General features: G+C 17.1%; 3 protein-coding genes across 3 annotated transcripts; 1 reads left to right on the forward strand and 2 right to left on the reverse strand.

The window, feature by feature from the left end:
* Positions 1-1,843: 1,843 nt before the first annotated feature.
* On the reverse strand, positions 1,844-4,168 carry PRELSG_1102700 (zinc finger protein, putative; the record flags this gene model as incomplete). The annotated part of the gene is made up of 1 exon (XM_028677277.1): positions 1,844-4,168. One exon carries the CDS (start codon positions 4,166-4,168, stop codon positions 1,844-1,846), a length of 2,325 nt encoding a protein of 774 aa, XP_028533683.1.
* Positions 4,169-7,922: 3,754 nt separating this feature from the next.
* PRELSG_1102800 (conserved Plasmodium protein, unknown function) lies at positions 7,923-8,537 on the forward strand (the record flags this gene model as incomplete). The annotated part of the gene is made up of 1 exon (XM_028677279.1): positions 7,923-8,537. The coding sequence occupies one exon, from the start codon at positions 7,923-7,925 to the stop codon at positions 8,535-8,537; it is 615 nt and encodes a 204-aa protein (XP_028533684.1).
* Positions 8,538-11,191: 2,654 nt separating this feature from the next.
* PRELSG_1102900 (hypothetical protein) lies at positions 11,192-12,544 on the reverse strand (the record flags this gene model as incomplete). Its single annotated transcript, XM_028677280.1, has 1 exon — positions 11,192-12,544. The coding sequence occupies one exon, from the start codon at positions 12,542-12,544 to the stop codon at positions 11,192-11,194; it is 1,353 nt and encodes a 450-aa protein (XP_028533685.1).
* Between the last annotated feature and the right edge of the window lie 1,444 nt (positions 12,545-13,988).

A 13,988-nucleotide genomic window follows, 5' to 3' on the forward strand; every position in this document is an offset into this window, starting at 1 on the left:
CAGATAAACAACAAATTAACACAAAAAAAATTTATTATTATGAAAAGCATAACATAAAAAAAAGTATATTAAAAAGTAATAAATACTAGAATTCTTAAAATTCATAAAAAAAAAAAAGATAATTTATTATAAGTGTACTTAAAGTGCTTATATAATTAATGAAAATATTTTTTTTAGAATTCAAGGAAATATATTATTATATATTTATTATAGTAACGATTGTCAAAAGTTTTTTATTTGTTAAAATTATTTGAATTTTTCCTCAGATGAAAAATTGAAAATTAAATGTTGAATATATTATAAATTTTTATTTTATGCGTATTTTCTTTGTACTTATATATATCAAACACAAATTAAAGTTGCAAATATTACACAATATAAAATTAAAAAGAAGTTATAACTCTTTTATTTTACAAAAATATTTCATAAAAAAGAATAAATTTGCATATTATAAGGATAATTCAAAGTCTAATATTTTAATGTTTATAAAGATAAGTTTATATTATTTATACTATCTTTAACAAAAAAAAAAATATTTTCTTTACTACATATGATTGCATATAAAAAGAGAGATAAAATATAATTCTTAAAAAAATTTTTTTTTTTTTCATATCATATGGATAATTTATAAAAATGATATAAACTTATGCATTTTAAGAATTATACTTATTCTCATGTGTTATTCATGCTCTTTTTATAATTCAAAAGTTAAAATTGGAAATGCAATTTTTAAAAGTGTATAAAAAAAAAATTTTCATAGACATAACCAGTCAATTCTTTTAAAAATAATTTTTATTCTAATTTATTGCTTTTTTAATTTATAGAATACATTAAATTTAATATCTTACAATGTTTTACAATAAATTTTTGGCTTAATAATGTAAAATATTTCAAAATAACAATTGTTAAAATCTTTTAAATAATATATGTAAGATATTTACTTAATGATAAACTTTAATATATTTTAAAATTAATCTGTAATAATAAATTTTGTAGCTTCTCTTCTATGTTAATTTCCTTTTTTTTTTTTAATATAATATATAAAATTTTTTCTTAATAGTTAAAAATAAAAGTAAAAAAAATTATTATTTTTTTTTAAATTAATACAATAAAAAAAATATGCATATTATATAATTATAATATTATTTAATTTCAAATTTTTTCATTCCTGTAACAATAAAAATAAATTCATAATTATTTTTATTAATTAGAAATATGTAAGTTTCATTAAAAGAAAAATTTATTATAAATAATTAAAGAATAGTAAACACAAAATTGTATCTAATAAAAAAAAAAAAAAAAAAAAAAAAGTAAAAAATAGTGTATATAGAAGAATACAAAAAAACAAAAATGTGTAAAAAGGAAATTTCTTAATTATACTTAATTATTTTTTTTAAAAAAAAAAAAAAGGAAAGATAGATTAATTTATAATTATATCTATGTAAAATATTCTTCAAAATATTTTTATTTTATTAAAAAAATCAACAACAATAATTGAGCATATATGTTTTTGCTTAAAATGTGAAGCAAACAACATAAAAAAACAAAAAAAAAAAAAAAAACAAAAAAAAAAAATATATGCTATTATTTTTATTTATATGTAAAAATTTGATTATAGAGAGAAATTATAAAGAATTTTAATAATAGAAAAGGACCATACATGTATTAAAACTATATACAAGACTGCAGAATTAAACAAAAAAAAATAAATAATATAAAAATTGAATAAATTATATCGGTTTGTTAATTTCATCACATTAATTTATATAATAAAATTACATACATTATTTCTGTAATGAATATATTTCTTTTTATTATATATATAAATAGTATTTATGTTCTCTTAATTTAAACTACTTAAATTAATAGATTTCGAAATATTAAAAAAATCATTATTCTTTTGATTATTTATCCAATCATGTGATAATATAGGATAAGCATATTTATTAAAATTTACATTATTATTCCAAATATTCTGATCATTATTTATTTCCTTTTTGTATTTTGATAAATCATTATTTAATTTATGATTATTATTGTCATTCATGTAACCATTATTATTATCATAATCACTATTGTTATTATTAATAATAGTACTGCTGTTAAGAATATTATTGTTTGGAATATCAACAGGCATATTATTATAAGTTGTTGAATATAAATGATCATTAAATAATGTATTTTTTGTAGTTAAACTATTATTAACATTTGAGATATTAGTAAAATTGCTAATTTTTCTACTTGTATAATTGTTATTCTCATTATTTTTTAATTCATTAGAAATTATATTTCTTATTTTTTTTAAAATATCTGATTTCTCACTAGAAAATTCCAAAAGTTTATCTAAATGCACATTATTATCATTTAACTCTGTATTTTCTCTTAAATTTAATTTTGCATTTTTTTCTTTAATAATATTTGTTGTATTTTTTGGTATTAAATTTAGATTATTAATATTCCTATTATTATTATTATTACTACCACTACTATTACAACCAATATTAAGATCATTTCTCAATACAACGAAATTATCTTGCCAAGAACTTATATCTTTGTTTTTATTTAACTCTTCCTTTTTCATTTGTTGTAACTGTATAACCCTTTGCTGCATATTTTGAATTTCTTGGTTTAGTTGTTCTTTCTGTTGAAAAGTAATTGAATTAAAATTTTTTTTTTGGGAAAACTCTTCTAGTTCTTTTGTTTGATTATTTTCATATGGAAAAGATATACATTTTGCAAATGTAAAATTTTCATCATAACAATTTTTCTTCTTTTCTACTTGTTCATTATTCGTATTGTTATTTTGAAAGAACTGCTCTAAAACCTCTTCTTCTAGTTTATTATTTGTCTTATTATCTATTATATTAAATGAATTAAAATTGGGATAAATGTTTTTTAGAGTTTCAAATGATTTAAGATTGCATAATAAATTTTCATATTCTCTACTAATATCATTAGTATTTTTACTAGAATATATATCTTTATTCTCATAATTGGTATTTGAATCTTTTACGCTTGGAAAAGAACAGACATTTTGTGAAATTAGAATATCATCTATTGCTTTAATTATGCTATTAAAATTTTCATCTATTCTAGTTGTATCATCATGAGTAGAGATATTATTTGCATTTCTATTTTCACTACTTATTAAAAGCTTCTCACTATTTTCATCAGGAAATAAATATTTTGTTAAATCTTCACTATTCATTTTACTACTAGTGCCTGCTATACTACTTCCAAAGGATGTTTTATTTTTTTGTTCCTCTTCTTGTTCTTCATCTTGTTCTTTTTGTTCTAGCATCATATTTATTTGATCTTTTCTTAATGATTCTTTTAAAAGGTTATTTTCATTCAACAAATATTTAATAACTTTAGTGTATTTATCATTATTCTCTATAAAAGTAGACAATGCCATATTTTCAATTTTATCAATAACTTCTTTAATAGAATTTGAATTTTTTTTATCGTAAAATGTAAAACCGTTTGTTGTTATTTCGTTATTAATTATTTCATTTCTATCTTCAATAATATCTTTATTTAGATCTAAATCTCCTAATTTAGTTTTTGCTTTTGTTTTGTCTTTATTATTTTTTTTTAACATTAAAATTTCTCTACTTTTGTCAAAAGAAGAAACATTTGTAGTTTCCAAAGAGCAATTAATAGAATAATCACATGTATTAAAAGAATTTGTAGAAGATGTTCCTTGCTTTAAATCATAATGGCTATTTTTATTTTTATTTTTCTTGGAATGTTTTCCACTTTCTAGTAAGTCTATCTCTTCATTCGTTTTTATATCTTCATTTCCATGAGCAAATCTACATTTGTTTCCATTAAAACATTTCCCTTTACCCCAAAAACTGCATATAGTAGATTTATATGTGGCTAAATGAACACTAGGTTTCAAGGTATCAATATCATGAGCAAATTTACAGTTGGCATTACGACAAGGTATTTTTTTCTTTATATAATCACACAATTTCGTATTTCTTAAATCCGGCATAGGTTTCAATTCATCTACACTGTGAGCATAATGGCAATTCGATTCATTTAAACAATAATTTTTATTCTTTTGAAAAGGACACATTTTTGTTTTGAAGAATTGTTGCTTTATAAGAGACAACGTTTCTGATTGAACCTGTGACATATTCTTATTGTGTTTTTCGTTCATCTTGTATTTTAAATAATTTATAGATAATTTAATAGTTTCTAAAAACGAACAAAAAAAAAAAAAAAAAAAAAAAAAAAAAAAAAAGTTAAATTCTACTTTATAAAAAAAATAAATCACATAATTCTACTATAAAATTATATATAGGGATTAAAATTGATAAATTAAAAAAAATAACCTTATATGTCATAAAAAATAATATACATAAATGCTTATATACATATATATATATATAATATGTATTTTATTTATAAAATTAATTAAAATTTATGTATACATCTGTCTTTTTTTTTATAAAATAAAGTGTTTTATGCATTATGTAAAATTCTGTCAAAAAAAACAAATATTAATATAAAAATAATTTAATAATTTTTTAATAACAAAAAGAGAAAATATAAAAGAAATATAAAATAAAAAAAAGAAAAAAAATTAAAACAAATAATTAAATAATATATCAAATTTAATAAAATTACGGTGTATAAAACAAAATTAACTCAAATTTGAAAATAAAAAAATAATCCTATTATAAAATAAAAACAAAATAATTACACCGACAAAATGTTTTTGATAGTTCATCATTAAAAATTACATAAATGTGTTGTTTTTATGCTATAAACATATTACTATATATAATTCTTTTTCTATTTAACATTTTATAAAAATATGTATATGTATCAAAAAACAATAAATAACATATGTAAAAAATAAATTAGTATAAAAAAAAAAAAAAATAACAGTAATGTTTATTAGACAATATTCAATAATTCATTAAATACATCTATATATGTATTATTTATAATTATAAAAAAAAGTTAAATATAAAAAATATATCAACTATAAACAAATAAATAAATAAAAAAAAAAAAAAAAAAAATTAAAATTGTAGATTTATAATAAAAATAAACAAATAACTATTTAATATATGAATAAGTTCACATCTCGAATACGTATTTATACTTTATTTTTTTTTTATATGTATGCATATTTGAAATAAATAATTTCACAATATTTTTAAAAAAAATTATGCACAAGCACCTTGTATTTCATAAACTTTAAGAGAATATATATATTTTTTACAACATTATGTCTTATTTATTTGTTTATTTAATTTTTTTTTTTTTTTTTTTTTTTGAGTTATTTTAAATTTCTTTATACACTAGAATATTTGCTTATATATTTTTTTTTATATATATAATTTATTTATTTTTTTTTTTTAAGACTATAAAAAGAAACAACAAAAAAAAAGAAAAAGTATAAAGAAAAAAAAATTATGTGTGTGATTAGATACCATTAATATTTTATACTTCAGATATAAAAAAAAAAAGTAAAATAAAATTATTTTTTAATTGTTTTCAAGAAAAGCTTGTATTTATGCATAGATGTAAGAATCAATTGTATAAGAAAAAATCTTAAGAAAAAAATTTTCAGTGAAAAAAATTTAATAGAACAATTATAGATATAATAATATAAAATGTGCAAAATAGGCATGAGTGCAGGACAATTCTTATACATATAGTTATTTATACATACAAATATTTTATACATTTAATTATTTATCTTATTCATTTATTTCATTTTTTTTTTTTTTTAGATATAGTTTTGTGTGTTTCATTTTAATCTTTCATTGATTCCTTGATCTTATAAAAAAAGGACAAATTTTCTTTTTGTATTTTTCTTAATTTTATTCTTTTGTTAAAATTTTTTTTTTTTTCTATAACTTATTTTATTTTAAATTAAATGAAGAGTTTTGTTTGTCTTTTTACAAGGTGCGCGCACTTTATGATAATTATAAATTAAGAAAATCTATAATCATATATACTTATATCTAGATTAACTAATTATATTAAATATTATATTTAAATAAAATAAAAAGAAAAAATAATGTTAACTTAAACGATTAATCTTTAAAATATGTTGTTTTTTTTTTTTTCCCTCCTTCTTTTCTTTAATATAATAACCTTAAAAAAATAATCCTTATATTCTAATATATATATATTTATATAGATTTGTTTATATTATATTATATATTTATTTATTATTTTTTTTTTCTTATGATTTCATGTGTGCGCTTATTAATTTTAAGAAATGCTTTTCTATAAGTGTGTGAATTCTATGTTATACGAAAAATAAAATTATAAAAAGAAATATAAGAAAATTTCATATGAAAGAACCAGTAACATTCATGCATGAATTGTTATGTTAGAGCTAACTTTTTTCTTTCTTGAGTAATGATAGGTATTGATCATAATATTTCTCTAAATAGGTAAATATATTATCATTATATTTTTTCTATTTTTCAAAATTTTTATTTTTAATTTTAACTCCTATTTAAAGGAAATCATTGTTCCTTTAACACAATTTTCCAGATTCATCAAATTTAATAAAATTACTGGAATTATAAAGCTACACAAATTATTATTATTTTTTAAACATATGTTCTATTTTTTATAAAAATTTCAGTAGATGAGAGATAATTTAAAAAATAGAAAAATTGTTTTTTTCTTTATACAAGTTAATAATTAGAAAATAATATTTTTCTTTTTTTTAATGTATACACATTTATTCAATGTATTTATGTGTAAATAAAACATATTTCTACATAAAAAAAAAAAATAAAAAATAAAATAAAATTTATGTCTAATAAAACATTGTTTTAAAAAATGTATTTAATTATTACAATGATTGTACATTAAAGTTCTACATATTATTTGAGAAATATTATTTTAAAATGATAAAATAATATTTAATGAATCTAAATTAACAATAGAATTATTAGAATATAAATTTTATACATAAAATAAAATTTGAATAATTGAGGCTTTTTTTTTTTTTTTTCAATTCTTAGATCTTAGTAAAAGTCATTTAATAATATTGGTGAGGAAAAAAAAAAAGATTTAAAAAAAAAAAAAACGAATAAGAAATTATATTTAAATTCTTTTTTTTGTATGAATATATTAATAGTTTTTTTTTTAATCTAAGAAGTCTTGTGTCTAGCATTTATTTATTACTAAAAAAAAATAAAAAATTTAAGATATATGTCAAAATAAACAAGGAGAAGAAAAAATAATGCAGTTTTTTAAATGGTACTTTTCTTAAGAGTATCTTGTTTTAAGGATAATGCTTATTTTTTTTTTTTTAATCCATCTTTTAATTATAGTTTATCATAAAGTTTCCTAATAAAATTTGAACATTTTTTTATATATTATTATGCTTTTTTATTTATATAATAAATAAAGTATTTAAAATTTTGAACAAAAAATATTCAATAAAATATGAATTTTTGAAAATTTTAATTTCTAAGTATATAACTAAAAATGCAGAATATATATTAGCATAAAAAAAGTAAGGTCAGAAAAAAAATGAAAAATATTGAGTAAAATTTAGAATTAACATGTAATTATCAGTAACTCAGCGGTATTACCTTCATTTGCAAAAAAAAAGAAAAGAAAAAATTCTTAAATTTAAATAAAACTTAAATACTAGTTAACAAATAGACTTTCAAGGCAACTTTTTTTTTTTTTCTTGATATAAAGATAATTAAAAACGACATAAAATTTTAGTTTTTTTACGTTAACTATGGAAATTTATTTCATAATTCTCTGAGTGCTTTTATCAAATTTTTAATTAATTTTTTTGTGAATTAGTAAAAAGAATAAAAATATAAATACGAATAAAGTATTAAAAGAAATTAAAAGATCATTTATAATTTTTATTTTATAATTCATTTTTAAAATAGAATAAAAAGAAAAAAAAGCAAATGAATGAAGATTCCCCTATAAATAGTAAATTCAAAGGAATAGAAGCTGAATCATCATTAAATTTTCAAGAATATTTCCTCAAAAATGGAATAGAAGAAAAAAAAAAAAATAATGATGAAAATAATTTAAAAAATTGCGACATAAATGTAATAAATAGTAAAAAATATAAAAATATAAGTTTAAATGAACAGGAAAAAGATGAACAAAATGACAAAATAAATTCTCAAAGTATTTCAAATATTAACTTTATACCAAAAGTAGTCAAAAAACATATTAATATTACTCATAAGGAAGAAATAGTGTCATATATTTATACACTGGTTTTTTATAAAAATTATAATATTTTTTTTATTACGCATGATGGAAAATTTGCTTCATGGATTTATTCATATAATGTTATTTTACCTTTTTCAGTTGAACAGGAAACTGAGATAATTTTTGGAGAAAGAAATTATCCTTTTTTAGAAATTTTATGTTCAAAATTTATGAAAGATCATGCACATTTATTAAAATATAAACCAATTATATTTGCATTGTCTATATATAAAATGTGTTTTTATGATAAAGAAATTTTAACTCAAATATTTAACAATTTGAGTAATATGATAAAATAATTTATCCATATATCTTACAAATAAAGAGAAGAATAAGTTAATTTAATTTTTGAATAAACTCTTTTAATATACATATCCTTTATTATAATTCTTTTTTTTTTTTTTTTTACATGTAGAAACATGTAACTCATTTGTATCTATTTTTGTATGTTTAAAATTTTTAATTTAATAAATAAATTTTCCAATAAAATATATTTTTTGGCTTATATTCTATATAAAAAAAGTCTAATTTAAAATATTTTTATAAATAAAAAAATTATTTTTAATATATATATTTTTTTTATATTGATTATATAAAGAATTATAATTATATGTATAATTGTATTATTCATATTTTATTATTCTATTAATTATCCATATTTTATCAAATCATATAGACTTTTAAAAAATATGATAAAGTTTTAATTTTTTTTTTATATTTAATATATATTATAGTTTTATTTGAGTATGTATAAAAAAAATTATGTTTAATGCAAGTAATATTTTATTTTTTTTTTTGCTATTTTCTTTGTAAAACCTTCAAAAGATAAAGTAGTTCCCTATTAAAATTAAGAGTTAAATATATATATCATTGAACATTTTTTCATTTTCATATTTCGAGTTACAGAAATTAAAGGTAAAAACTTCAAATACTCATACGGAATAATTAATTTTAATTATGAGTATTTATTTTGGAAATTATATAAATATTATTATTTTTTTTTTATTTTATATATAGTTTAATAAATAGAAGAATATGAATGGATAATTATCACTATATTTAAACATGAGACAATGTACACTATTTTTTTTTAAAAGATTGTGTACTTCATCTTTTTTAGGAATATGAGACTTTTTATTAATTTTAATTTTTTCTTTTTTTTTTAAGCACGTAAATTATGTAAAATTTAACTCTTTTTACACACAATAACTTCTTAGTAGTTTAATTATTTAAAAAAAAAAAAAAAATTAATGAAGATAAATAAGTTTTATTATGAAAGTGTAAATTAATTAAATATTTTTTAAATGTACTACATTTTTATTTATCTCAATAAATTATTATTATGGAAAATTTAATTTAAACAAAAATATCATATGTGCATAAACTAAAAGATATAAATGATAAAATTTCCTCATTTAAAAATTTTTTTCTTTTTATATTTATTATGAATAGAATGTTTTTTGTAGCTGTTTTTATTGTTTTGTTTTATGTTCTCTCATAGAATTAAGTTATTGATATAAGAACAATGAAATTATTTTATGGTAAAATTAAAGGGGAAATAATTGTTGTAAAGCACGTTATCAGAATAATAATTAATTCTATATAGAAATAAAATAGGAAAAAAAATAAAAAAAATTTAAAAAACATTATTCATTTTTATTTAGGACTAGATACTTTTAATTAATATATAAAATTAAATGTGAAAAAAAAGAAAAAAAAATTACTTTCTAATATGTAATTTGTTTCTAATTATATTTCTAAAATAAAATATAGTTGTATTTTATCTTTATTAATATATTGCACTTTCTTACATTTTCTGAAAATTTTTAATAATTTGGTATTTTATGTGTTCTTAGATTATTAATTTAAAAATGATATATAATTAAATTGTAATTAAAATAATAATTACAAATTTTAAGCAAGACAAATTCATTAATACAATTTCAAAATCCTTAAAGATACTATTACCTAATTTCTTTTCAAATATGGAAGTTTGAAAAAATATTTTCTTTCTATTTACACTGAATATATAAATAAATAGTAAACATTTATTTGAACATTTTTATTTTTGAATATTTTATGATAAATGTAATTTTTTATATCAGCACATATTTTTATCATTTTTTTTTTTTATTACGGTTTAAAAAGTTATAATGTCCTTGATAATTATTTAGTTGATGCAAAACTTCGCTTAAATGAAAATTTTTTTTTCTTTTTTCAATTATTATTGTTACTGTTCATTATATAATTTATCACTGATGTTATATACTATAGGCATTGTTTATTTTTTCATTTCATCACTAACATAATTACGATTTTTATTTTTAAATATATAAAATAAAAGCTTTTTGTAAAAAACAAGTTTAAGGAATGGATATTACTCTTATTAGGATTTTTTTTTTTTATATTTATTTGGAGTGTCTGAAAATTTAATTTATGTTTTAGTCAGAATTTGAGTCTATTTACTGTTGTTTTTTCAGATATTAGGGGATATGAAATGTTTTCCTCTCTTTTGAGTTTTTCTTTCTATTTAAAATGTGTTTTTCAATTAAAAAAAATAAATTTTTTATATGATATTAAAATTTTAATATATTGTATATTTAGGATATAAGTGAACACATTTTTTTTCAATTTATTTTTTCGTTTTAGCGATTTCAGAAGTTCTTATAATTATATTAATAAGTAGTGTATTTTTCTTAGTTTAACTTTTTTTTTTTCATTTCTTTTTTTTTATTAACAATGTTATTATTTATTTTAGATAAAATTTTATTTTTTTTTATTTTTTATACTTTCTAATATAAAAATCATCAATATTTTAAAACACATTTTTTATACAATATTATTTTTTTTTTGCAGTTTCATAATTTTCTTTTATTTTTTCACTAAATATCAATTTATCTTTCTACAATATTTGGAGAGTTATGGATTTATATATGCTTTATTGTTTTCATTATTAAAATTCTGTCTTTTCTTTCATTGTTTTAGTTTTATTGCTGATAAAAAAGCAAAAAAATAGTGCATATCCCAATAGTCTAAGCTTTTTCATTAATTTAGAAAATAAATTTTTAGCATATATGTATTTATTTTTACAAGTAATTTTCTTATGACTCCCTTTACTTTTTCTGGGTCTATAATCAGTGAAATTATTTGATAAATTTTTATATTTCGTATTTTTATTATAAGGATAATTAATAATATCATTAAATATATTCTGATTTTTTTTTAAGTTTTGCACAATAAAGGGGCTATAATAACTCTTGGTATATTTGAAGTTTTTCGAATTATATCGCCTAAAAAAAATACAATTATTTCTTTTTTTCATGCATTTTTCTTTTACATATGGGTTATTTATATTATATGAATTTTTTAAATAGTTTTTATATTTTGACATATACTTTATTTTATGAGTTTCTTCATTGTTCATTTTACTAAAATTTTTAAAAAAAGTAATATTTTTGTTGAATAATTTATTAGTTGGGTCATAATTTATTTGAATATTTCTATTATTGCATGTATGAGGATTGAAATTAATTTCATTCTTTTTCGTAGGGATCTTGCCTTTAGTTTGATTTAAATAAGTATAACGTGATTTATATGATGAACTGTCTTTATATTTATGTAAATTTTCATTATCTTTTAGAATTTTTTTTTCATTCATTTTTTTTAGATTCACTGAAATATTTTCATTCGATTTTCCAGTTATTTTTATGTTTCTGTTACTTAAATATATATGTTTTAATGAAACATTATTTTTATTAGTATTGTAGTTCGTTATCAAATTAATTTCTGAATTAGGTACACATGATAGTTCATTTTTTATATCTTTAATTTTGGTGAAATAATCATAATTTGTTTCATACATTTTTGTTATACTATTGTTTGAAGACAAAGAAGGATCTGTGCTTGACATAATATTGTAATGTTCAATATTATTATAATTTTGATTATTGAACTTATTCTCTTTTAAATTTTCCAAGTATTTTATACTTTTCTCACTAATTAAACCACATTTTATTTGATCTATATTTTCATACAATTTTTCTGAAATTAATTTTTCACTTTTTAGTTTGTCACCATAAATAGTATAGTTTTTAATATAATTTTTTTTGCTATCTGACTCATTTATATCTTCTATTTTTTTTATTAACTGCTTATAGTTTTTTTTTTGAGTTTCATTACCTATGTTTTCTATATGTATTCTCTTCAAGTCTTTACAACCCCCTTCACTTAAACAATTTTTGTTAATCAATTCAGTGATTTTCTCTTTTGAACCTTTTTTCATTATTAATTCATTTTTATAATGCATATTTGAATTTTTTTATGAATTAAAAAATTTGATTTGAGTAATGTTTCCTTTTTTTTGTTTTTAGAATAATTAAAGTTACTATTTATATTTTTTTCTAACTTTCTAATAAAAATGTTTTTCTTTGTATTTTTTACTTAATATATTATTATCTTAGTTGTGGGAAATTATATTAGGGTAATTCATACTTATATTTTGTTATCTTTTTTAATAAAGGTTAAAATTTATAGTTTATATATTTGATTATTTTTTTTTTTTTTTTTGAATAGTTCTTTTATATTTTATTTATGATTTCTAAAAAAAAAAAGGAAAAAATTAAAAAGAGATCCATAAGGAAATTTTAAATATCACTTATAAGGAAATGCTGTGTATAAAAAAATAATAAAAAGTTTTTAAAATAGTATTATTCATATTTGTTTCATATACATGCATATATATATCTATAAAAAATATTTGTCCTATAAATGTAAATTATATTATATTTATAGTTTTCTGTATTGATGTATCATAAGCTATGATAAATTTTGGAAAATTTATTATAAATAACGGTTTTAATTATGCGCACATCTAAATATCAAATAAGTAAAGAATATATCATATAATTTTCATATAAATGAGGAAAGTAATAATTTATAACAAATTATATGGTTGTACATTAGTATATATTTTATAAAATGAAATAAAATAGATCTACTAGGATTTAACAAATTATAGTGTTTTAATTATAATAAAGTTTATTTAATATTTATCAACTATTATGTTTTACATTGTTTTCATAAAATGACGCTAAATTCAGGGTGTTATGAAATGCACATAAAAAAAAATATAAGCTTATATTTTTTTTAAATTGTTAAAGTTCTATAGTTAATGCATATATTTTTATAGAATTAGAATTACAATAATGAAAAAAAAAAAAAAAAAAGAAACAAAGTTAAGACAAAAATCTTAAAAAATAAAATTTTTTGGAATAAAACTTTTTATTATTGATATTTTTTTTATATAATATGCAAGCTTCTTATAATTTTATTTCTTTTTTCTCTTTATTAGCTAAATACACCTTTTTTTTCCCCCATGAACTATATATTTTTTTTCCATTAATTATATATTAACTTTATTTTGAATTATTTGGAATAACTATTTTCATTTTTTATATTAATATTAACAATCATAAGAAATTAAAACAAAAAAAAAAAAAAAAAGCCTGAACATGATATAAAAAAAAAAAAAATACTCTCAAACTAATTAAGCTATTTCATCTTTTCAATTATTTTGATTTCCCTTTTTTTTTTGAACTCATCCTCTAACTCTCAGACTTTAAAAACCTTGATTTTATATATTAATTTAAAAAAGAAATTTTTAATAATTTTTTTATTTAGTAATAATAAATAAAATGAAAAATGTAAGGCTTTCAGATTTTTTAAAAAAACTATTTCGAAAAGATAAAGTT

This window comes from Plasmodium relictum, assembly GCF_900005765.1.
Source record: "Plasmodium relictum strain SGS1 genome assembly, chromosome: 11".
In the NCBI taxonomy this organism is placed as follows: domain Eukaryota; phylum Apicomplexa; class Aconoidasida; order Haemosporida; family Plasmodiidae; genus Plasmodium; species Plasmodium relictum.